Raw genomic sequence first — 26,590 nt, 5'->3', positions numbered from 1 at the left:
CTGAATTCTGAATCTCCATGATGCCTCCTGTTTATATTTTCTGACTATGCAACAGTCCTACCCCTTAATAATAGCTGTGCAGACTGCAATATGGGTCACAGTTCAAAGATTTGTTTATTTTTATGTATATCTGTGGGCAAGCTTGCTTGTGTGTTGCAGAATATTCAACTATGCAAAGACGTGTTGCTGTTAACCTTTCCTACCTAAGGCATCTGAATGGCCAATAGCAATGAAGGAGGTATATGCAGGACTTCCAGGCAGGGAGAATATGTATGAGGAGGAACCTAGACTCAGGAGAGAAAGAGAAGAGTGAAAAGGAGATACCATAGAAATGCCAGGGGCCAGACAGACAGACATGGAAGAAACGGGAAGTAGGACATAAAAATGAAAGAAAAGCAAAGAGTCCCAAGGCAAAACATAGATGAAGAGAAACAGGTTAAATTAAGTTATAAAAGATAGTGGGAGAAAGCCTAAGGTAAGGCCAATCATTCATAATTAATAAGTCTCAATGTCTTTTGAGAGAAGCTGGTTGGTGGCCCAAAGAAAATCCCAAGTACATTTGCACTTATATGCAGTATGTGGATGCAGGTACGTGTGGAGGCGTGACAAAAGTGTTGGATATCCTGAAACTGGAGTAATGAGCAGGTGTGAGATGCCTGATATGTGTGCTGGGAACCAAACCCACTTCCTCTACAAGAGCAGCAAGTGCTTTTCATTACTCAGCCATCTCTCCAGCCCTGCATGAGTCATTTTTAAAGACTGTCTATGTGTATCCCCATTTCCATAGTTATTAAGCTTTGTCCAAAGCAAAGGTTAAACATACCATATGACAGATTCCACAGAGAGAAAAGCTCTTTAGATGTTTTGCATTGTTCCAGGGTTTTATGATAACTTAATGAATCTTGTTCTAAACTGGTCCAGATCTCAACTGATACATTACCCTCTTGAGGTCCAGCCCAAGGCAAACACAAGGGCAGAGAGTAAATGGAAGATTTCTGTCATTTTAGTATCTCTATTCAAATGTTGGTGTCATCTCTCACAGACTCTGTAACAGGAAAGTGCTAAAAGGTGGCATGCCACCTGCTTTCCACAGGATTCATCAATTATAAAAGCCAAGCTTTGAAAATTCTGAATAATTCAAAGGTGCCAAGGAAATGTGCAACAAAACCAGGACAGATAACATGTAATAGCCCTCTGTTCCAGCAACCTGGGGCAAAAAGACAAATCAGAATCACCAGGGATGTTTTCCTCCTGTCTGTTTCTGAAAATCAAGAAGTGTGAGGGGTTATCATTGTGCTAACTGGAGTTTTGACATGTGACCTGGGACCCAAGGGCCACCAGAAAGTGCTATTGCTTGTTCTATCATGTTTTCTCCATATTCTTCACCAGAGGAAGTGCTTCTGTGCTCATATTGACTCCCCACATGGCTGCCAGAAGGAGGTAAAAATGACTTACTAAAGTAGGAACTCATGTCATTGACTTCAGATCTTCCACAATGATGACTTTAATATACCATGGGACCTTGGAAGGAACCTATTCTTTCCATAATTTCAATTATGCAGCTGTTTAATTTTACAGCTGATTGTACAGATCCTGCCTCTTTTGAAATGCTACCCTATGTTATTTAGGGTGTATCCTTGTAATTCAGTTAGATATCTATGCACCTCAGTGGTATTCAAAATTATCTTAGATTTACACATATCTGAAATGGTACTCAGCTCTTATTAAGACTAGATGAGAACTGAACAATCTAAACAGAAATAACAGAAATGCTGACAAGAAGAGGAAAGAAGAAAACAAGAGAGCTTAGAAAGCAGAAGCAGAAAAAATGAGAGAGCTCTGTGAAAGGCAACACCTGTGATATAAATTGTTCACAGATTAAGTTCCCAGGGCTGGATATGGATCCTTGATTAAGAGTGATTACCATTCTTCCAGAGGGCCTAAGTTCAGTCCCCTGGTCCCATGTTGGATGGTTCACAGCTGTCTGTAATTTCAACTTTAGGGAACCCAATGTTTCTGTTCTCTGCAGTTACCCACACCAAGTGCATACACCCAAGCACAGATACATGAATATGAACATAATTTTACACTCAATAGCAAAAATAAGCTCACAAGAAATTTGCAGTGCCAGTTTTCTATATATGTTATGGAATCTAAATTGTGTTGCCACCACTCTATCACAAACAAAAAATGCCTCATAAAAATAAACAGGTTCTAAGATGAATTAGACAACATTGATTCTCTCATCCAACCAGACCCAGGATGTCTTGGTCTTCCAATTGTTGATATAAGGCCAAGAATAATAGAAAACTATAACAGATGCCGTGATAAAGAATAGACAAAATATGTGACTCCACAGATGACACTTGGTTCAGTCTACAGAACTTGTATTTAGACCTTGGGTAGTCAGAGAAGGGGTATGACTCAGCTCTGTCCATTCTGTGATGGTCAGGGCAGGATGCAACTGGAAAAACTCAATGGTAACTCACATTTCATGAAGAGAAAACTAGTTACTTATTAGTATACCTCTGCCCAAAGAATTTGATAGGCTTCAAAGTATCAGCCCATTTTTACCAGCCTCAGTTAGACTTCCTATAAAACCAATTGAGCTAACACTTAGAAGCCTTCCTCGGCCTCTACTGTTTCCATCCAACAGATGCCTCTTGTTTGTACTGCACTCATCCCATGGTTCTTAGTGTACAACTGTGCTGTCAGTTTAGATGTTATAAATGTCTACTAAAGGTCCTTCCATGGCCCTCAGGTGGTGCTAATAACAGATAATAGAAAATTTAAGACATGAGGCCACATGGATGATTATTAGGTCACTGAAGACTGGAGATACCCCCTCCAAAGGAAATGGAGAATACCAGTTACTGGTCTCTTTCCTTCTTCTATTCCTTCTTGATTCATATTTGTCAGCCATTTGCTCCAGGATGGGCTCCCACCATGATGTGTCAGTCAAATCAGAGACTGAGCACAAAGGGTATCACTTGGTTGGGAACTCCAAACTCCAAACCTGTGAGTAAAAATAACTTTTCTCCTTCTAATTCTTACCTCAAGGATTATGTCACAGTAATGGATACTTACAGTCTGCTATGTGTCAGCATGGGAACTGGGACCACCTTTGAAGGGTAGTGAGGAATAAGCAGGTTGTTGGGTCCCTCCCTGTATCTGCTGCAGTACTTGGGATTCATTGTACAGAAATACCACTCACACATCCTCATCCTGACTTTCCCTATTAGAAGAAGGGAGAGAGCACCAGGCATTGTGTGGCCTGAGATGGGGAGGCAAGAGAAAAGGACAAAACCAAAGTCCTTGCTTCAGTGTGGCGGGAAGAGTAACGATGGCTAAGAGTGCTCTGCATATCTTTCCACCAAATTCCTTGCTCAGATGACATCATCATCCTGCATTGCTTATCTTTGTCTATCTGAGGTAGACAAGAGAGGACATAAGCAGAACACAGAGGTGAAATATAAAAGGCATCTAAAAGATGGCACCACTGATTAGATGAAATTTGCCCTTTAAAACGAAGCTGATTAACAACCTAAATATATTAGCACAGACTAAGTAAAAAGATCAGGAAAGTCTCCACATGCATGGTGAATTGATTACATTAGATTATTAGAAACAACAAAAGAAAAAGACATCTGCAAGTAGGAAGGGGAGTCTTTGAGAGAAGTGGGGGCAGTGGGAAATCCTGTACAGGAAGGGGTAATGCAGGCTGAATATGAACAAGGCACAAAAAGTGAGTGTGAGAGGCTGTCATAGAGAAAACCATTATTTTGTAAACTAATGAAAAGATAAGGAAATCAAAGGAATAAGGACCAGAGTTTTAAGTCAAAATAGCCCTAAGTTTTATAGATACAGATCATTTAAAATCATATAGAAAAACACGATCTCTGACATAAAATGGTGTCATCTTAGAAATGACAAGGTAAAAGTGCCTGAGTTCTGCGTGAAAACAAATGAAAAGGAAAAATTCTGGAGAGCTGATATCTGGCTGGAATCCATGAGAACCTAGAATGAACAGGGTGAATATTTTTCAGCCATAAGGTATTATGAATCACAGAGACTGTGTATATTACTCCAATGTTTTAGCTTAGTTGTGTGTTTCTGTGAATGCAACTAAATCCTAAGGCAATATATAAAAGAAAAATGCTAGTGTGGAACCTGCCTATAATTGTAGCAAATGGGGAGGGGCAAAGGCAGAAGCATTGTGAGTCCTGGGATAGCCTAGGCTACAGAGCAAGGTGCTATCACACACATGCGAGAGCGTGCACACACACACACACACACACACACACACACACATGCATACGTACGTACGTACGTACGTACGTATGTCTTTATGTATATTCTGGAGCTCCAAGTTCATTCTCCAGGAAGCTGAAATAAGTTTATCTCTTTATCTCTATCCCTACCCCTCTCTTTTCATTCCTACCCTACCTAGTTTGGGATAACCATTAAATAAAAGACCACCTGGAAGAACCAGCTGTTTTGTCTGGCTTACTTGAAATCTTAAACCTGTGCATTCACAAGGACTGAGAGCTACAATTTAATAACTAAATTCTATTTTACCAATAAGTCACTCAGGTTCTAGAGGATAGAAGATTTTTATTATGGCAGCAAAAAGGGTGTTATTATTAAACAATGTGAAATTCAATTTGCCATATTTAAGGTTTCTGTGTTAATGTATGTGACGTGATTAAAATGAAAAGATATAAGCAGTGTATCTGTAGTAGCTGGCAATCTACATCACCTGCAAAGTAAGAGTAGAAAGTTACTTACCATTTTGTGAAGAAGTGGCCTATTTTTAAGAAAGACTGTAGTTCATCTCTGAATCAAAAATAACTAATAAATTTCCTAAATAGAAAGATAGCCTGTATGTATTGGTGAGTGACAGTGGCACCTTCTCTATATCTGTTCAGATTCAACTTACACTCCTAGAAATCACCACTGTTTGATACATATGTCCTCCCAGAATAGGAAAGGCAGTGACATAATAATGTACAACATGACAGTAGTCTTTAAAGAACAAAGGCTAATTTCATGACTCAATAAATAGGGACCTATCCGAGGAAGATGCTCCATCAAAACTAACACTTGCTGACAGCCATAAACTCAAAACAGGGTCATTAGCCAGTCTGATTGTACATCCTAATAAAAAGTTTCAGAGAGAAAATTATTCTAAAAATAGAAAATATGTGTACATATTTGAAAATTAATTTAGAGAGAATCATCTTCTCAACAAATTCCCTACAAGTTTTTTGCATATGAGAATTCCTGAAAAATAATTGCTATGGACTAAGATTTTGTATTTGGTTCCACAAGGAAGTACATCAGATGAACATGCTCATGGAATGCTTTGAAAAAATTGGGAAATTTTCAAAAACAAAATTGTGCTTGATGCATTCACTTCCACATTTGAGAGTCAAAAAGAAGCCAGGTCTGGGGAAATGGCTCAGTGGGTAAGATGCTACTGTGCAGGCCTGTGGGCTTGGTTTGCATCCTCAGCTCCCAAGTAAGCACCGAGAGTGGCTGGATGTACCTGTGCCTGTGGCCCAAGCATTGTGGAAAAGTTCACAGGTGACTAGGCAGTGTGACTCCAGGTGCCTAAGGGCAGCTCAGGGTTAGGTGTCAAACCTTGTTTCAAAGAAATAAGGCGGAGAACAATCGATGAAGCCACTTACAGCCCATCTCTGGCCAAGAAACATGCATGCAGAGGGGAGCATAGCCAGCCACACATGCAGTCACACACAAAGCAGAACGAGATTTCACGGGGGGGGGGGGGGACCCAAGACTGCTCAGGAGACTTTGGTCATGCAAAGGCCAAAATGCCAGTTAGAGGCACCTTGCTGTTGGCAACTCTAGGCTTGGACACCAGCTCTGGGAACCTGACAGTGCTCTTGTTTAACAGGGCAAGCATCTTCCAACATGACAGCAGCCTGTCTGCTATTCAAAGGCACAGAGGTAGAGGAAGTGCATATGTTATGTAACCAGACATAACTAGTTTGGAAAGCCCAAACTAGTGACTGCAAGACACCCTACCAGCTACACTTCTATGAGTTCCAAGTTAATTGCCCCAACTCCCCATTACCCAACAGGGAAGAAATTTATCTTTATTACTACCACCCTGATTAAATAAAAACAATAAGACACACTAGCGAGGTTAAATGAGAACCGTTGTCCATAGACTAAAGTGTGGGAACCTTTAGTCCTTACAGGGTGGAGTTGTTTGGGGGGTTATGAAACTTTGCAAGGTAGAGCATTGCAGGAGGAAGCACATGGCTGAGGGTAGGTTTTGAGAGCATATAGCTGCACCCTACTTCCAGTTCACTATGTTTCCTGTTTGGGTTGAAGATGTGATCTCTCAGCTTCCTGCTCTGGCCACCATGCTCCATGCCACCTCACCATGGCAGACTCTTCCCTCTTTGGAATTGTAAGCCCCCAAAAATGTTTCCTTAAGTTGCTTCTGATTATATTTTAGTGTAGCAACACACAGGAACCAACTACATGTTTCCAACTTTATTGGATGGATTATGTAGTTATAATGTGAAATTATATCAGAGCTTCATATATAGCATATTGCTGTCACTTCTGGAGTCTTGTTTTCTCATACAGCTATGATACTTGAAGATCTTTTTTAGTGACTGATAAGCTCCTCCTTGAGTTTTCTCTGCTGCCTCAGATTCCCAACATACACATTCAACTTTGCAACATAAATAAGCTTGGAAGAGGATAAGACCTGTAGGCAAACAGCTTTTGCTTTTTGCAATAGACAACAGAATTTTCTGAATTGTGAATAACATCTCTAGAGATATAAATGGAAGATTGTAGATATGACATTCTCTATCACTCAGTAAGGACTCCATAACTCACTCCACACTGCCAAGTTTCATAGAATACATTAAGGAAAAGCCTAGAGAAGAATGCCAATAGCTCCACAGGGGAATTTAACCAGGTTCATGCCAAAGCTGCTGAGTTTAGATAGATAAATAAAGAGGACAAACAGAGGCACATAGGACAAAGTTATGAGTAATATTTTATTTGCACAATGCAATTCTTATCAAAGGTCTAATACTTTGTTTGCATTTTTAGATTTGAAAACACTAATCTTTAGGACACTGACTCAATTGGCCTCATTTTCCCTAATGGAAGCTGACTAAAAAGAAGCACTGACACCCTGCATTTACACATTCCATGAGGTTGCCTAGATGAAGACATTTAGAACTATATTCAGAACTGAGTGGAAGATAACCCCAAACCTGTCACCTCCAGGAAAAGAGAAAATTAGTAATCCATTATGTTTTACCCCATCAATCCTGGAGTAAACAGTACTCGGGAGTGCCTCTGAGAGGATGTTGCCCAAGTTCAAGGCCATAGATTTCACAGGAAATTAAAATTTATGTTCAGATAGCATATAACACAAGTATCCAAAGTTGAATTACATACCTGCATTTAATAAAGGCAAGCTGTCCTTCCCGCTCACACTGTCTGGTGCTGCACATTCATATGCTAGTGCACACTAGGAATTAATAGAAAAATTTAATCACACATTAAAATGATGAAATGGGAGACTAAATGATTTGCTTTTGTTTGCAACAACATGAAGCTCTGGATGTAGTCTCAAGAGTTTTAGACAATCATTTGTCTATTGCTTCGTCTTGGCTGTGTTGTTTGCTGTGACCCTTTACTCGTGTTTACATTAATCTATTTCTGGATAAAGGCCACTTAAGGAATAACTAAAAAGAAGAAAGACTGTCCCTTGAGCAGAAAAACAAAATTTACATTCTTAGGAAAGAGAGCCAATGATCAAATATTTATATTCCTTTCACACTGGTGAATTTTAGCTTATCATTACATATATTGTAAGTAAAGGAAACATTAAAATAAAGCAAAAGCATATCGAATAATCTTATTGATAGGACAAACAGATATTCTTTGTCTCTAGCAATACAGTGCAAACTCTTGCTCTTAAAATAAGAGCTGCATTCTAAGTAACTTGCTTTGTGAAACCAATGATTGAGAGTTCATAACATCTGAAGCTAAGAATTCTCTGGATAGAAGGAGAAGAAGGCACATAGGAGGGCAGTTGCATGTCCCCAGTGATCAAACTATAGCAAGAGACAATGCCCCAAACAGTTCCTCACTCGTCTTTCTATGAAGCTGTAACTGATAGAAGAAACAAAATTCTCCCAACCCTTGAGTGGCTGGTGAGAAATGTATGTTCCTTCTTCCCTAGGTAAAGAGCAGAGGAAGCAGGGAGAATTTTCACAGCAAGCATGCCAGATATTAACAGTTAACATAAACATGGAACAATCCACAGCCTCAGATTCCCATCCCCAGAAGGCTGACCCAGAATTCTTTGGGCTATTTCCTGTCTGTTCTAATATACATCTCCTTACCCTCATTCATGCCCCTTCTTCCTTTCCCAGGGATGCAGCCCTCATAATAAAGGAATATACATATTTCTGAAACATTTTTGAAGTGAAAGATAAAAATTCCAAGTCTTTGTTAGTGACTCTAAATTCTGTCTACTACTTATGCCTTGCATTCATATACAATACACGGTAAGTTTGTTAATACAGTTTCTGTATTGAATTCCATCTATACAGGAGTTACTATGAACTTTATTCTTTTAAATGATTCTCTGACTAACTACAAGTCACCTGTGGTCATTTTCCTTTTTCTCATAGCTAGGCTGGAGACACCTGCAGTGAGACTTGGTCTATGTAAGGCTTATTTCTCCTGTTTCCTATATGTCCCCATCTCATCTCAGTTTTCACAAAGCTGTTAAACGACCTCATGGGAACTCAGCAATCATCACATCAATGTGGAGTGTCTATTCACTGAAGTCAGATCTAGCTGCCTCAGACTGGGATAAAAACTCTTTCCCAGTTTGTGTAAAAACAGCTGTCCATGAAATAATTAGACCCAGCTCTCTTGAAGAAGAGCACTGTTAACAGAACATAGCAGAGCAATCTATAAGGAACATTTTAACAAAATACTGAATTCACAGAGATCAGGGCTCTTCTTCCAAGGCACTGTTTTCCTCCATGGAGTCAGTGCTGGCTCTTTGTCATCAGAGAGCACTTTATGATTCCTAGTACAGGACCCTCATCTGTGACTATGAACGAAGAAATGGGACCTTCCCACTCCACATCCCCCGTCTTAATTGCAGAGCAGATGGTGTCATATCAACTTAATAGCATTCTGATTTTGAAATGACTATTCACAGTTCTAAGGATATTTAGATCCATGATACAAAATCAGACAATACCCCCACACAACTGATTAAATCAACTAATATTGCTCACCAGGAATCAAGTTACCAAATTGGCTAGATACTGATTTAGGTTTTTACACTCTAGATTCTAACAAAATAAGAATCTGTTTTTGAAGAGTCACTTAGGCATGTATTTTGTTATGGGATCCCAAACTAACTAGTGCAAGTGACAGCCTTTTGTAGGTTTCAGTCTACAAGATACATGTGCCACCTCTTGAAGTTCCCAACTGTAGTGCTAATAGAAGTTCTATTCTTCCACTTCAAATCTATGCAATTTTATTTACTAATTTCTCTCTCTTTCTCTATCTCACTCCCTCTGTCAGAGAGAGCAAGAGACAGAGACACACAGAGAGAGTGTGTGTGTGTACCAACATCCATGTGCATACTGTGGAAGACAGGGCAGAACTTTGAGTGTTCCTACTATCACTCTCCATTTCAGTGTCTTGAGAGGCTGTCTCTCATGAAACAGGAAGCTCACCATTTTTGGCCAGGCTGGCTAGCCAGCAGCTCTCAGGATCAGTATGTCTCTATTTCAGGTGCACAGTGCTGGCCTTCCAGACACTCACAACCATGCTTAACTGTTCAGTGGGTACTGGGTCTCAAATGTTTGTCTGACAAGTGCTACTATCAAATAAGCCATCTCCCCAACAGTTCAAAACCATGTAGACTATAAAGATGCTTCCTATTCCAGTAGTAGCTCCTAGACTAATTTCTTTTATGGTCATCAGCCACATACATATAGATCAGCTCCAGTGACAGACTGTGTCCCACGGTTCAAGAAAGTTTTGAGTGGGAAGATCAACAGAGAAATTTATCCTTCTACTGTTCTTAAAACATGTCATAAAGCACTGAAATAAAATGTATATTCATGTAATTCAAATGAATATTCTGTATATGAGTATGGAATATATATTCATCACTTAACCATAAATTTTCTTAGGGATTGGCAGAAGAGTGTAAGTCATTTTAGAAGAGAAAATTGCAAAAAGAAAGAAAGAAAGGAAGGAAGGAAGGAAGGAAGGAAGGAAGGAAGGAAGGAAGGAAGGAAGGAAGGAAATTGCAAAAAGACAAGATTTGTTGAAAGTCCAGATAGGATCAAGATTATGCCAAAAATATTTAGCACATTTATCAGTTATGTTAACTTATGACACACACAGTATGATCTGAGAACATCAATGTCTATGAAAATGTTCCATCTGGAATTAATCTGTACTACTGGCCCATAAAAATTTTGTGGTATTTTGGTGGGGCACATCCCTGGTAACAAGTTCTACATTTCTGCAAAGAGCACCACTTGGGTTTTTACACAGCTTGACCATATTAGTGAACTAGAGTACAGGCAGGTAAACTGTGGGGAGAAGACTGAGGGGCTCAAGAGAGACTTAACATCCCTCAGTTTGCATGACCTTGTCACAGCACTGAAGTGGAGCTCAGGGGTGGGGGAAATGCTGGGAGAAAGCAAATGTGTCCTGGGGCAAACTTAGCATCCCTCATTTTCCACTACTTCATTCAAGTAATGGCCTGATATCAAGGGCCAGGTGACCTGAGAGAACAGTCAGTACAGGGACATCCAGGGACTGCAGTTCATCTTTGAAATGACAACGGGAGTCCTGGTATGTGGTCACAGGTTCAGGCGAGCCTGCCTGCTTACTTTCGAACTTGGTGCCCAGTTCAGAATTCAAATTGCCTTTTGTCCAACTTAATATGAGAACATGTGTAGTGGTGGCAAAGATAAGCTTTGTGTGGAAAGCTCTGGGGAATGTGGCTGGAGCAGGAGGACTAAGCCCCAGGACAGACATCTCAAATGCACAGACCCAAGGATCTGCTGCAGAAACTCGTCATGGCCCAACTTTCATAGGCAACCTTGGCATATGTCACAGTGTATGCCAATGTTCCTGGAGGACTTGAGAGGAAAATGTGATTTGGGGAAGGAGGAAACATCAGCCTGCTCAGGGAAAATAGAAACATTTTTGAAAGGCAATCCTAGATACTTTTAAAAATAAATAACTATATTTGTAAATGTTAAATAAGCATAATCTCCCAAATAGGTATTTCCTAAGGCTCAAGTGTCAAGCATATACTATGCTAGCTATCTTTGCTGTTTGCTTGACTATAAATGGAATGAGCTGAAACACAAGCTGCTGGCCTTTCCAGTGAAGGTGTTTCTCAGGCAGAGTATTTGAAGCAGCAAGACCTATCATGAATATGGGCTGTACTATCTGGTGGCAGCCCAGAGAAAGGGGCACAGAAGAAAAACACTGCTTTTAGCCTGTTGGCCTTTACTCTTGCTGGCAAGTTTATCTGTCCTGTGGCTGTGCCATTCCTTTCCTGATGTTAGAACCAACTTCTTTGGTGGTGTACCAGCATGAATGAAGACCAAGAGCTCTCCAAGAATTCTCCAGGCCTCTGACACCAGATCAGGACTGCAGAAATATCCAGCCTCATGGACTGAATAACTACCGAATTCTCCACCTCTCTAGCATGAGGCAATCATTGTTGGCTTACCTGGACCATATCCTTCATAAAACACACATGCATGCATATGGAGGTACACAGGCACACACGTGTACACATTCATTCTATCAGTTTCAGTTCTGTTCCTTTACAGACCCTGACTAATACATATTCCACGTAAAGGAGCAACAAACGAGACAATAAGTCACAACAGGATTTATCCTTTCAAATGTTCATTTAAGACAAAGTTATAGTAAGAAAAAACTATTGTTTTACTAAAATAACTTCCTATTAAACCCCTGGAAGTTGATTAAGATCATACAGTCTAACATTTCAGAAAAGTTCTGATCATTCATCCATGGTTGCACCTCAGAGTTACGCTGTAGCCACCACTGTCCTTGGATTTACAGTTATCCAGATAGCTGGGATTACACGTTGTGCCCTGGTCTGCCTCTTATGTGTCCTCTGATAATAAGAATGTACAGCTGCTCTCCTCCTTTGAACAACTAGAGACACATGAGGACATTTTGTTTGTTATTAAAAGCAATTTAGGTAGCTTTTAAACTATACCTGAAGCAATTAATGTATCCTTTTAATCCTATCAAAAGCAATTTGAGCACTTCCTTTTATCACCATTCACACATTCACAATCACATTTCATATATACCTGTGTGAACATACCATACACGAAGAACATGCACACGTTTCTCATCTTTCCTTTTGCCTAGGTTATGATTAGTTTGTTGAAATGAAAAATTCTTAATTGAAATCTCTTGTAACATAGCAGCTATAGCCAATCCTTGAATTATGTGCATCCAAAATTTGAACAACTCCAAATTTATCTATGTTGCCTTTCTTTTTCCACAAGATCTTAAAACAGTTTTTGATTAGCCATATTATTAGTATTTTCTATACATTTGGCTGGGCATCAGCCTCGGTAGCACCTCTTCAGGCTGCAACTTTCTTAAGTTTTGACCTTGGTCTATAACTTGAGTTCTGTCCTCTGAGCATGGGCAGACCCACTATAATTGATCTCTGGCTGACTTTCTGTCCTGAATCTCAGGCCTGAGCCTGATTCTCTATTTCCTCTTCTGTTGTGACTCTGTCTGACCCAGTGCTCTTCCTGATAATATGCAAATCAACCTCTAGAAGGCTTTGTGCCTCTCATCCTCTACATTCCTTGCTTTCTCTGTAGAAATAACATATTTTGAACTGAAGTTCCTGCAAGGCAGCCTACATCGTTAATCCCTGACTGTAAGCTGGTCCAATATCTAAACAAATCTTAATGAACTTGTCTGTGTCAGCCTTTTTCCTGTGAGGCCTTGGAACCGCCTGGCATGCTGGACTAGCATTCTCTTAAATTAGCTGTTTCAACAATCCAAGGTTCAACACCTGTATCCCTAAAGTTTTTGGATAATGTCCAAATTGGAATATAGATAAATTCTGAAATAACTCCCTAGGACCCTGCCTGCTCTCTATAACAAACAATCTACCCCTGACTAGGCTATCTGCTTCCAAATTCCTAGGGGTAAGGCTTCTAGAGCAATATTCCCTATCAGAGTCTTGGTACAAAACGTTGTTGATCTATAATGAGCATAAGCCATCCTTAGTGCCTTGAGCTGCTTAAATGGTATCGGTGACTGCATCTTGTTTATGTTTCTCTGAGAATCTGTATGCTCCTATATAGGAAATGTCTGAAACCCCTGAGCATCTCTTTCTCTCCACCACTTGTGTTATATTAGGTTCCATTGGAGACATCTGACCTACTGTGGTTGTCTGCCATGAATCAAAGAGTAGACATGTTAGTCTCACACATGCTTGTGCTTTCAGCCTCAACTGTGTGTCCCAATTGCTTTAGTATGATAAAAATTACATTTATAATAAAAAGATTTAGGCTTATATTTATATTGTCTTTTGTTATTGCTGTTGTTACAGAAAAGGGAGAAGAAAGAAAAAGGCCTTGCAGACATTACTTGGACTTAGGCTTCAAAAGCACTGTTTTATTTTAGTTATTATATTGCTAACATTGAATGTCATCCAGACATATGTCTATAATTTATTCGGCTCTCTCTCCCTCTCTCTCTCCCTTCCTCTCCCATCTTCTCTCTGTGCAATTTTATAAAATACAAAGTTCTTGTTCAATATTCCATCCTTCATATAAAATTCAAATTAGAAATGCATCTCTTTCCAAAGACGTCTTTGGGAATAAAGAGCAGACTGTGCTTGGCAGTCACCTTCCCAGAATCCTGCTGTGTAATCATGGCAAAATGCAACAATGATCTCCACTTTTGTTTCCACTGAGAAGAGATGATATCTACATGGGGGCTGGGACAGAAGAGAAAGGTGCTCTGAACGGCACAAAGCTGTAAGCTCTGGGCAAACAGGCACTCTCTTTCAGAGAGGAAACAGGCTCTCTGCTTCAGAGAGGAAACATTCATACTGTGCTTCGATTTCAGTGATGATCTCTCATTTAGCTTTTGAATAATGAGATTTCAAACCCCACAGGGTGTTGGCAACACAGGTTTCTGGCCAAGCTTATCATTTCAAATTTAATCTGTGCAACAAGCTGACTGTGATCCTACCTTTTGTCCCTGCACAACTGTCGTGATGTGGTCCGTGTCCCCATCCTCAATCTCCCCCATCTTCACGAGGCTGACTTCTATGGTCCCAACCACTTTGCCACCATCTGAGGTTCTGCAAGTGAAAAATCAATAAAAATAGTATGATAACTATCCTCTCTCTTATCACACATCCAGAACACATTTAATTCTGAAAACTAGGGATTGTTATTTAAACAGACAAATCACATTGCTAGCACTCTGTCATTTTCATGAATTCATGAGGTAGGACCATAGACTGCAATATGAAGAGGAACCTACCAAAAGGCTCTCAGGAGCACCCCAGAGGAAAGAATGCACAGTTCAAGAGATCGAAGCCTTACACTATGTTATATATAAATCCTGGGTTATAAGTGCGAATCTCTACAACTGTTGACCCCTGTCCCAACCACATGAGACAGAGCTCATGTCTAGTACAGAAGTACTGCTGGCTCCACAATTTGACAGTTACTAGTATTTATTTTCTTCTCAAGAGAGAAAGCAAAAAGATTGTGTCCCAGAAAACCTAAGTAAGGATGCATGAAGCAGAACCAATGAATTTGTGTCATACAGCATTGGACAAAAGTTAGGGATCCAAAGCAGAAATGATACATTCAAGAGCAAAGTGGCAACCTAAGGCATCCACACTCTTTATGTTTAATAGTCATTGAAAGCCTCATCCATATCTAGTGGTGATGTTGATTTTAATAGTAAGATTTTCATCATCATAATTTTCATCAGTATAAAATACTGTGATTGGCAATAATAAAGCAAGCTAAAGATAAAATTAACAAGCCACCAATCTTGAAGACCCTAGGTAGGAAAATCTGAAGAATAAGTGGTTTCCCTCCAACCCCTAGGTAGGAAAATCTGAAGAATAAGTGGTTCCACCGAAGTATAGAAATGCCAACACAATGGTACTAAGTTTCTCTTCAGCCTTGTGAAAGCAAGGGGTGTGCAATTCCAGAGATCTGGTGTGTTATAATTTCCCTCTAAGCCCTGTGGGCTCAATGTCTCTGATTAGACACTAATGCTCTTTGCTAGTGTTCGATTCTGAAATCTGCTTAACTTTATTCTGGGTATTGATGTTGTATATAATTTAACCAGTACATTCTGAATATCCCTGTATTGCTTTAAGAGATATCAGAAAATGAAATAAGAAAATTAATGTAGTTCATCAAAATGCTAATTAAAGAATGAGTAAATTAAGTGAAAATGATGCACAATTGTGTTACTAGATCATGGTCATTTTTCTTCTAATAAAATAAAATGTAGAAATTAAAATGTACCAAAAGAAAATCTTGGTGATATTTGTACAACTAACCTCACATTATAATAAAATAGAAAAAAGTGTGATTTATTATTAAATGGTATGCCATATTTTTACTAAGATATGAAATAACTGCTCTTATAATTTTTAAATCTATAGGAATTAAAATATCAACTCCAGTTTTGAGATAAAAATAGAAAACATTCATCAGATGTTTGTGTGTGATGAGATGTGATCTGTGACAGTATAAAATGCCATAAAAGTGCCAATGCTGAGATTGTTTTAGATCATTCATTTTATCGTTTTCTGCTTAAATATGTCAAAACAAGGTGTTATAAGTCACAAAATGGCATATCTATGAACAACTCTTCAATACCTGTAGTTAAAAGGTTTAATCATGACCTTTACTGGTAGTATGAATTACTGTTTCCTAGGGAAGTGCAAACTTCCCCCTGCAACTGATAACCCATCTCAAAGATACCTTTTAATTCTCAAAGAAAAGTATTTGAACATTTTTGTTTGAGCACAGTAAGCTAGTCTAATTTTAAGAAATGTAGAGTTTATATACTATACGACACCTTGGATTTCTCTCTCAATTAACACACATTACATTTATAATCATCTGGTAAATGATTCTCTCTTCTAGTGCTGACAAATAAAGGGATTTATGTCATGATGTGTATAGCTATGTACCTAAGGACGGAGGTGGCAAGTCATGGGAAGTTTTCCTTTTCTCATTTGTGACTTAGACCTCCTTTTCCAGACTAGATTTAGAGAGATGATGAAGGTAAGGTGTCCAGCCAGTGTCTTATAAAGGTCTCAGCTTCTCCACTTCAACTCAGTATTAACAGCTATCCAGCAGCAGGCATGAATAGAATCTCTAATGTCACCACATTTAATGCAATCCTCATTACTTAAGTGGCTAGAATGACTGTAACCAAAGCCCATGTTATATCTTGGCATCTTTATTTCAGGAGTGTTTGCACCTATAGCAACTTAGTACTGCTGTGAAATTTTAAAACCTAATGGCAAGAACAGATAGATGAATCACTATTGCCATACAAGAGAACCTTCTCGAAACATTAAGGCAGATTAATAGACAATGCGCAAGTGTGTGTGTGTGTGTGTGTGTGTGTGTGTGTGTGTGTGTGTGTGTGTGTGTATGTGTGTGTGTGTGTGTGTAAATTTCCAATTCACTGATCTTCTGTTCCCTTTTAAATCATCTGGCTGCTTGCTCAATGACTTTACCTGCCTTTGTGTTTCCTACTTTATCCCCTATATCAGTGGCTCTCAACATTCCTAATGTTATAATACCTTAACACTGTTACTCATGCTGTCCCAACCCCCACCCATAAAATTATTATTGTTGCTACTTCATAAATGTAACTTTGCTACTGTTATGAATCTTAATGTAAATATCTGTGTTTCTGACAGTTAGGTGACCCCCTGTGAAAGAATTGTTAGACCTCCAAAGGGGTAATGACCCAACCCACAGATTAAGAACCACTGCCTTATAGACTTTTATTTAGAAACTGAGTAGAATAAAAGGAAGGCTCTTGCTAAAACTACTGACTATAGAATTCTAGCTTGAATTTTCTCTCAGAATAACTTTACATAGGCAACTGTTTGAAGTTCTCAGAAGTGTATATCCCCATTGAGATTTGTGACACACAGAGTCGAATCAGATTATTCACCTAAGGACTGAATCCATGATACCACAGCTTCATTCAGTCCTTTATTGAACCAGACTATAATGGTACGTTTTGGGTTCTTGTTTGTTCTATAATACTTTCCCACCCAAAGCATAGCCATCAACATGCTTCTTAGTTGGCAAAGCCACAGTCCATGAACCTAAAGGTTTTTATAAAACAACTTCTTAAAGATTTAGAAACAGGTGTTATGTTTTGGTTTTCAGATTGAGAACTAAACCCAAAATTTCCTTAATTTTAACACTGTACTCTAATGCCATTCCACAATAGAAATACTTTGGCCAGAACCTCAGCTTCCATGCTCAGACGATCATGTTTAGCTGCTTTCAGCTTATTTTTCATCACATGGAAACAGCTTTAGCAACAGTAGCCTAAACGTTACTCAGCATGAAAACCCTACTAGATTCTAACTTTTGAAAATGTATCATTATCTCCAGAAAAATGCATTATAGGTAGTTTTGGACTAGAACCAAGAAACCCCAGTTCTACTTGCAGCTCTACTCTCTGGATTCAGTTTAATTTACTGAAAAATGGTAAAAAACTGCTATGAAAAAAACAAAACAGCATTCTAATCTGCATACTCACTTCTGTGAGCTCCTTATACACATACACATCAGTGGCTGACATGTTGATACAGATGTGAAAAAGTGTCAGGCATGATCCAACCTCCCCACTTGTACCTAATCCACCTACCCATCTACATTTACCCCCAAACAAACCAAATGCCTGCCAACTTGGGGAGTAACTGAACAACAAATTTGATTAAAGCTAACACAAAGACAATCCCAGTACATCCTAGTAATTCATGTGGCAATACAATGAGGCTGAAGTTTAAATACCCCATGCACCTCTATTATGAATAGAGGGAACCATTATAGGTTTAAAGAGAAATTAGGCACTAGAGAAATGTCCAGAGATCTACAAGGTTGACCCCAACTAACAATCTAAGCAATAGTGAAAAGGCTACCTTAAATGCCCTTCTCTAATAACGAGATTGTTGACTACCTTATATGCCATCCTAGAGCCTTCATCCAGTAGCTGATGGAAGCAGAAGCAGACATCCACAGCTAAACACTGAGCTGAATTCTGGAATCCAGTTGCAGAGAGGGAGGAGTGATGAGCAAATGGGTCAAGACCAGGCTGGATAAACCCATAGAAACAGCTGGCCCGAAAAAGGGGGAGCTCATAGACCCCAGACCAGCATACGACTGATTCAGAGGTGTCAGTGAGGAGGCTTTGGCAATCTATGGGGCCTCTGATAGTAGATCAGTATTTATCCCTAGCAAAAGAATGGACTTTGGGAGCCCACTCCACATAGAGGGATACTCTCTCAGCCTAGAAACATGGGGGAGCACCTAAGCCCTGACCCAAATGATATGACAGACTTTGAAGATTCACCCTGGAAAACCTCACTCTCCCTGGGGAGCAGAAAGGGGATGGGATAGGGGATGGATGGGGAACAGGGGAGGAGGAGAAGGAGAGGGAACTGGTATTGACATGTAAAACCAGCTTGTTTCTAATTTGAATTAAAAAACGAAATGAGAGAAAAAAAATAACCCATGCACATGAAGAGATACAGCCATGCACTGTCATGTAGTGCATTGCAAGCTCTTTAATATCAGGGCCAGCATGAGAAAAGAAAAAGAGGGATAACTCATGCTCCCTGCAGGATTTCCATCTGAGCATCAAGTTCCATTTCCATCATCAAAGGGACTTAAATATTTAATTATGACAGGGTGTGGAATGAGGGATGTCAGGACAGGAATCTACACACCCTTCTCACCTGGGCTTTTAGAGATATGGAGTACAGGAATGATGGGAGCTCTTGAAAGTCTGACTTTAAAACGCACCTCCTAATGCTTCCTAATGAAATATTCAATCTCATAGGTTGAAACATACATCGATCTTTTTCAGAATTTAGAAGGAAATGTAAAACCGTCTTTTAATGACACACATTCTCCAAGCTTTTTTTCCTACCTATTTTGCCATCCTTTAAAAGATCAAAAAGAAAAGGAAAAGAAAACACCCCCAAAGATGTTAAACATCAAAATGTAAATAATGCCTCTCTTTTGGAAATGCCACTGCAATGCAAACCAACAAATGTCTCTGTAAACATCCAGGGGAAAGCCATCATTAGCACGGGCAGACTTTGTGAATATCAAGCAGTCCTGGTGTCATACACAGGGATTTGCAGCTGTGAGACATGCTTTGCATCTAAGCTATCTAGACATGTAACTAGGAGATGAAAATCTCATCTGGACATAAAAATAAACAAAGGCCATATGTAGCAGACACAGTGAGTCTTTCTGGTGCATATAATGATACCATTAGATTAACCCAGGGTGTATGGAAGTGAGAAGTTCATGTAGGAATAAATAACTGAAGACATCTGTATTCTGTATAACATTAATGAATATTCAAAGCCCCAGAACTCTTCCAAGCAAGTAGGGTTAAGCATTAGGTCCTAATAGGTCTCAGTTTTACAGCCTACACATTCTACTGTGACACCCTTGGCACTTTTATCTTTTATGAGTCAACTCCTCTTCTAAGATACACTAACACAATACAATAAACCCAGCTGTGCCCCCAGTTTACCACTCTAGAATTCCAAATTCCCTTTCTCCTGACCTCACTATTTTATACTCTATGAATTTTCAGCCAAGGCCTCTTTTCTTCAAATCCAAACTCGATTATATGAAAAGAATTCATTTCTAAAACCCAAGCCCTAAATATCCCTTTTCTACCTTTACTTTGTCTTTGTTCTCCAATCTGTCACTATGTCCTAGTGTTTCCTTCTTCTTGGTGTCTCTGATGTGTTTCCTTTCCTCGAACACATTCCACACAGCTTCATCTCTCTTCTGTTCTACCTGAAGAACCTGCTTCTTCTTCCCGGGCATCATCCTCTCATATCCCATCTACACCAGGTTCTTTGCCCTCACCCTTCTCTTTCTTATTTTAATTTGTTTCTTAGATCAAAAATATTTAGTCATTGTTCAGTCTAAATTGTAGAGGCTAAACAATATAGTCTTCTTTTCCAGAGCTTATAACAGGAACTGCCAGAGTTTATGGAAAACTTTGCATTTTGATTCATAATGACTTACCTTATCACTAAACAATTGTTTCTTCATTTTAAAGGTTTATTTTTATGTATATTTATATACATATGTACACTCATATGCTTATATATGTGTGTGTGTGTTGTTTGTGTGTACCCTGCACATACACAGTGCTCTCAAAGGCGGAGGAGGGTATAAGATCCCCTAGAACTATAGTTATGAGAAGCTATTGGACAACTGGCATGGGTGCTGTGGACCCTGATCCTCTACAAAAACAACAGGTCCTCTTAACAGCTAAATATCTCTCACTTCCTTATCTCTTTTTAAGAGAAAGTCTTATTCATCCCAGGCTTTCCCTGGATTCATTACGTAGTCAAGCATGACTGTGAACTTCTGCTCCTCCTTCCTCCTCCTTTCAAGTGCTGTGATTAGAGGGGTGTGCTACAATGCCTGGTTTAAGGAATAATTGGAATAAAAAACAGGACTTTGATCATACATAATAAACATGCATCATTTGAGACACATCCCTAGCCCCAAAATCCATAGAGCGTGGATTAGTGGAAAGTACAGTGATCTTTGATTAGCAAACCTCACACCTTCCTCAGTGGCCTCCTGTGAAGTATATAGCTATATGATTGAGAATGAGAAACTGGTCTTTAATGAAGATCTCCCATCCATACGAACTTATTCATGTTGGCAAAATCAGAACTTTTTGAGTTTGGACAAAAGTGGGCTTTTTTTGTTGTTGTTATGCAGCAATGAGAACTATTGTCACAGTTGTTATTAGTTATACATTATTATTGTTATAAAGCTTGGGTTATCAAGAAAAGAAAAGCATATGATGCAAATATTGTTCATCCATGTATCAGACTCACTGGTTTTTTAATTCCTCCTTATTACTGAAAAAAATGCTGATAAGACATGAGAAATTCAACTGACAGAAATAAACAAAAGCAAGCTCTATTACAGAGCTATAGCCCTGAAAACAGCTTGGTATTGGTACAAAAATAGATTGGTAGACCAATGGAATAGAATTGAAAACCCTGATATTACCCCACACACCTATGAACACCTGATTTTTGACAAACAATCCAAATTTATACGACGGAACAAAGAGAACATCTTCAACAAATGGTGCTGACATAACTGGCTGCAGACATGTAGAAGACTGCAATTATACCCAAGCCTATCGCCTTGCACAAAACTTAAGTCAGAATGGATCAAAGATCTCAACATAAATCCAGCTACACTGAAGCTATTAGAAGTCAAAGTGGGAAATACCCTTGAATTAATTGGTACAGGAGACCACTTCCTGAACATTACACCTGTATCACAGACACTGAGGTCAACAATTGATAAATGGGACCTCCTGAAACTGAGAAGCTTCTGTAAGGCAAAGGAGACAGCAAGACAAAACGGCAGCCCACAGACTGGGAAAAGATATTCATCAACCCCATATCTGACAGAGGGCTGATCTCCAAAATATACAAAGAACTCAAGAAGCTAGTCCCCCAAACACCATAGACAATTCTCAATAGAGGAATCTAAAATGGCTGAAAGACACATGAAAAAGTGTTCAACATCCTTAGTCATTAGGGAAATGCAAATCAAAACAACTCTGAGATACCATCTTACTCCTGTCAGAATGGCTAAAATCAAAAATACCAATGACAGTTTATGCTGGAGAGGATGCGGAGAAAGAGGAACACTCCTCCACTGCTGGTAGGTGTGCCAACTTGTACAGCCACTGTGGAAATCAGTATGAGGCATATACCCAAAAGAAGCACATTCATATAACCAGGACATATGTTCAACCATGTTCATAGCAGCATTATTTGTAATAGCCAGAAACTGGAGGCAGCCTAGATGCCCCTCAACCAAAGAATGGATAGAGAAATTGTGGTACATTTACACAGTGGAGTACTACTCAGCAGAAAAAACAATGGAATCTTGAAATTTGCAGGAAAATGGATGGAACTCGAAGAAACCATTCTGAGTGAGGTAACCCAATCACACAAAGACAAATATGATATGTACTCACTCATATGTGGACATGCTTTATGATACATAGTAGTGACCATGGTTTATCAGAGCTGTTTTTAATGATTTTGCTCAGAATGGTTTCCTTCCAGATGAAGACTGAGAAACTAATTAAAAAAAAAAAAAATGGTGCCAAGTACCACAAGAGTAACAGAACTGTGCTGTTTTCTGGGATTTTGTTTTTTACTTTTTTGCTGTTGTTGTTGTTGTTGTTTGTTTTTGTTTGTTTTTTGTTGTTTTTTGAAAATGGAGTGTGCTGGATGTCTCTACAATTTTGTTCAAAGCACTGCAGAACCTGGAAAAGCTGTTGCTGCTATTGATGCATAACATATTGCCATTATTGCTCTCTCTCTCTCTCTCTCTCTCTCTCTCTATATATATATATATATATATATATATATATATATATGCTAATTGAAACTCAAATATGTGATGAATCCAAGGTGTTTCAGTGAGTGCTCACCTGTGCATGCAAATTTGATTTCATCTTTAGTAAGTAGTAAAGTTATATGCTTGCCAAAAAAAAAAAAGTGACATACTTGAAGACAAATGTCACACAATTTCAATTTTATGTGTAACCTAGAAATGATGAACTTATGGGAACAGAGAGCAGAATTGTGGCTATTAGGCTTCAATGTGGGTCTTTTAACAATGGGGAAACGATTGGTTTAAGGATATAAAACTGCAGTTGGACAAGAGGCATGGACTATCTGAAGTCTTGAGGTTTACTGAGAGCATGATAAATATATATACTTTACGTGTTCTCAAAACAAAAATGATGAATATGTGTGATATAACATGTTAATTGGTTTAATTTAGCCATGCCATTGTGAACATACTGTATTCTGTATCATAATTGTGCATGACTTTATTTATGAGCTAAATAAATGAATGAAAAAAAGAAATAAACAAAAGCAAATTTTATTCTCCTCAAAATAAATTAACAAATTGTATTTGAGAAGCTGTTGGTCAGATGATAAGTGTGAAACATAAATGATTTCCTTGAATTAAGGCATATAAGGTGAGGACACAGGCCAACTAATTAGAAACGCCTTTGTCAGAATGTGAAGCAAACTAAGCCTATGCTGAAGTTGATGGATCGCATCCTCTGCCAGCTGAATTACAGTTGTAGGCAGTGAGCAGGGCTACTGTGCTCTCAAACCCTGAATGAGCTACAAAGTCAGAGCACAAAGCATGGCCACTCTGGTATTTGAGGACTTTAAAAGTAAATAGCATCAGACATAAGAGAGGAGAAAGTCAGAATCTCAAATACCAGCCAGGCAGCAGTGATGAACTTCCATTTCCTTTTGGATCTTACGTGACCTAGACTAAACACAGTCCCAGTCTCAGAGCTTATCCTCCGTGTACACAGAGTCCAGACCTCTAGTGTTAGCTCAGGATACAGGAGTTAGGACTCCTGAGACTGAAAAATGAAGGATTTTCTCTCCCATGTAATCTCACGGTGAGAGTGGTGCGGAGCAGCAATGAAGTGGATAGAACCAGGACTCTTAGGCTGCTCTAACACTCATACGTTCCTACGAGCTATGAGAGGAGAGCTTCTTCCAGTGAAGACGAAAATTCAATTGTGCGGGATGGTGCTCTTTACATCTCCGTCATCTCTCTTCAACTGTCATGTGGCCCCAGAAAGAGGGTGGAATTATACAGAAAAAAGGGGGGCAAATAATTATGATGGAGAACCAGCAGGGAGAAGCTGCAGGGCACAAAGCAGTGCCAGAAGTGTCCTGGAGAAGGAGGAAAGGAAAGTGAAGGGTGCTTTTAGTGCTGTTACTGGGCTCCGATTAACAGGCTGTGACTCTGATGGAGAACAGTGCACCAGGGCTTCTGAGAAGTGGCATAATAAGACAGAGCATCAGGAAGGCCTTAATGTGCCTGGATGGCAGATGGAAAGGGTAGATGCAAAGATGCAATGGTTTGGAAAATGGAAGTTGGAAAATGGAATGCAGGGTTTCCCTAGACAAGGGGCTAACACAAAAACATTTAGCCATAATTAGCTGCAAAACACAGTTCTAAATACCTTTATAGGAGGTACAAAATAGATAAGAAGTTTAGGCTTAACTATCAACAAATGTAAAATGTATTTATTTTAAAGACATATCAATGCTAATGATATACATCAAAGAAAGTCCAGATAAGCAGACAAACTTTGATAAAGGATTGGAAGATATTGAATTATTAAAGCTCTCTCCAAGGTGATCTATAGATTCTCTATGAAACGAACAAAAATTCAAGAACAAATGTTCAGAGACTTTCTAGAGATGACTTCTGAAGTTCAGGGAAAGGCAAAGGAAATAGGACAGACAAAAGGACTTTGAGAAAGAAAAAGTGAAAGACTTCCTGGAACTGATTGCAAGATGTACTAGAAATCTACAGAAGCTATATAGCAATGAAGACAGCAAGGATTCATTAGTGAAAACTAAATAAGGAAATGACAGGCAATATGCCCCATTAGTTTCTGAAAAGGTTATAAGCAAGTCAGTGTAGAAAAAGCCTTTTCAGTAAATGGTACTGAGACAATTAGATCTTTACTTGTAATAATAATAAAAACAAAACTCTGCTTGAACTTCTCATCTTTACTAAAAGATTAGGTAGTCCAGGAACCTAAACTTATAAAAATGATGCAGTGGAAATTGTGGACCAGACTTAGGCAAAGAACAGGTGACACCAAATTCATTTCGTATGAAAGGAGAAATGTATCAGGATATGGGAGCTAATTATGGTAAACCCAGCATTTTGGAAGTGAGGGCAAGAGAATGGGTAAGTCACTGTTAGCCTAAACTAAATAATAAGACTATCTCAAAACATCAAAGCACAGGGGTACATGGCAGGAAGGAGGAATGAGGAGAGTGAGGGAGAAAAAAGGAAAGCAGAAGAAAAATCCAGACTAGAACATGATCAAAGTTGACAACTTCAGCTCTAGAGAAGACACTGTTAGAAGAATAAAAAGTCAGGCATGATGGTGCAAGCCTTTAATCCCAGCACTCAAGAGGCAGAGGCAGGCAGATCCCTGTGAGTTCAAGTGTACCCTGGTCTACAAAGTGAGTTTCAGGAAAGCTAGAATTGTTACACAAGAAAACCTGTGTTGAACAACCAAAATGATGGTGATGATGATGATGATGATGATGATGATAAAATAAATACAAGTTTTAACTAGGAAAATATTTCAACGTGGCATGTGTAAAAAAGAATTTGAATTCAAATTCTACAAACAGCTCTCAGAACTTTGCAACAATGAAACAAACAAAAAACAGCCTAAATAATCAATGTGTAAAATATTTGAACACTTACATTTCAAAAGGAGGGTGTACAGATGGCAAAACCATGTGAAGAGATTAAATTATGTTTTGATGAGATTAAAATCACTATAATGTGCTGCTTCAACAGCTTGGCAGCCACGGAGGCTGCACACTGACTGACACCCTCACGTAATGCTTGTGGGAATTCTAGGTATTAGACTGGGTGAATGGAGTTAATCTTTAAGGTTTAGATACTGTTAGATTCCCAATTGTTCAATTTCTATCTTAAAAATCTGCTAGAAGGGACAATAGATCCTTTGGTGACAGAGGTGGCTTTGGGTGATTATCAGAGTTGATAAGCAGCAGGAGGGGGCTTCCTTGTGGTAATGGGCCTGACCTATACTCTGATTCTGGGGCTGTGGTGTGCACTTAGTTGTGTGTTATAATTCACAGAAATGTACAAACCATCTTTACTCTATTAGTTTGTGAAGCTGAATAAATGAGAATAAAGATAGCAATCTTCTCTGATAATGAATAAAAAGCAAAACAACATCTGACAGGGGTTTTTCAACCAAATCTAATTTTTGATATTTCCATGGGATGCTAGACTCAAAGTATACATTTTATCTTACACACTATGCTTATAAAGTAACTAAACACATTAGAAATCTCATATATGGAATAAAAGAAAAATACCACATCTCATCAAACTGGATAAGAAACTGTTCATTCAAGGACACACACTGAATTTACCACACCAGTGACCCAAGATCAGAATATAAGTCAGTTGGTCATCCACTGCCAAAAGTACACATTGAGACAGATAGAAGAGAAACCATTTCTGAGTTTTGATTTCTTTTATGATGTTTATTTGCTATCATTGTTCACTTGAGTAAGCTTAAGGGAAAGGATGGGCAGAGAAGA

At 38.9% G+C, this 26,590-nt stretch overlaps 1 protein-coding gene across 3 annotated transcripts in view; it reads right to left on the bottom strand.

The window, feature by feature from the left end:
* Inpp4b (inositol polyphosphate-4-phosphatase type II B) overlaps nucleotides 1-26,590 on the bottom strand; it is a 373,594-nt gene that overhangs the window by 195,398 nt on the left and 151,606 nt on the right. For all 3 annotated transcript variants that reach the window (XM_035442520.1, XM_035442519.1, XM_035442521.1), the window contains 2 exons: nucleotides 14,323-14,434; nucleotides 7,453-7,525 (listed from right to left, as the gene is read on the bottom strand). In XM_035442520.1, the coding sequence (XP_035298411.1) occupies nucleotides 7,453-7,525; nucleotides 14,323-14,434 (185 nt within the window). The remainder of the gene's footprint in view (nucleotides 1-7,452; nucleotides 7,526-14,322; nucleotides 14,435-26,590) is intronic.

This window comes from Cricetulus griseus, chromosome 3, assembly GCF_003668045.3.
Source record: "Cricetulus griseus strain 17A/GY chromosome 3, alternate assembly CriGri-PICRH-1.0, whole genome shotgun sequence".
Taxonomy (NCBI): domain Eukaryota; kingdom Metazoa; phylum Chordata; class Mammalia; order Rodentia; family Cricetidae; genus Cricetulus; species Cricetulus griseus.
This window is presented reverse-complemented; position numbering and strand designations above follow the sequence as displayed.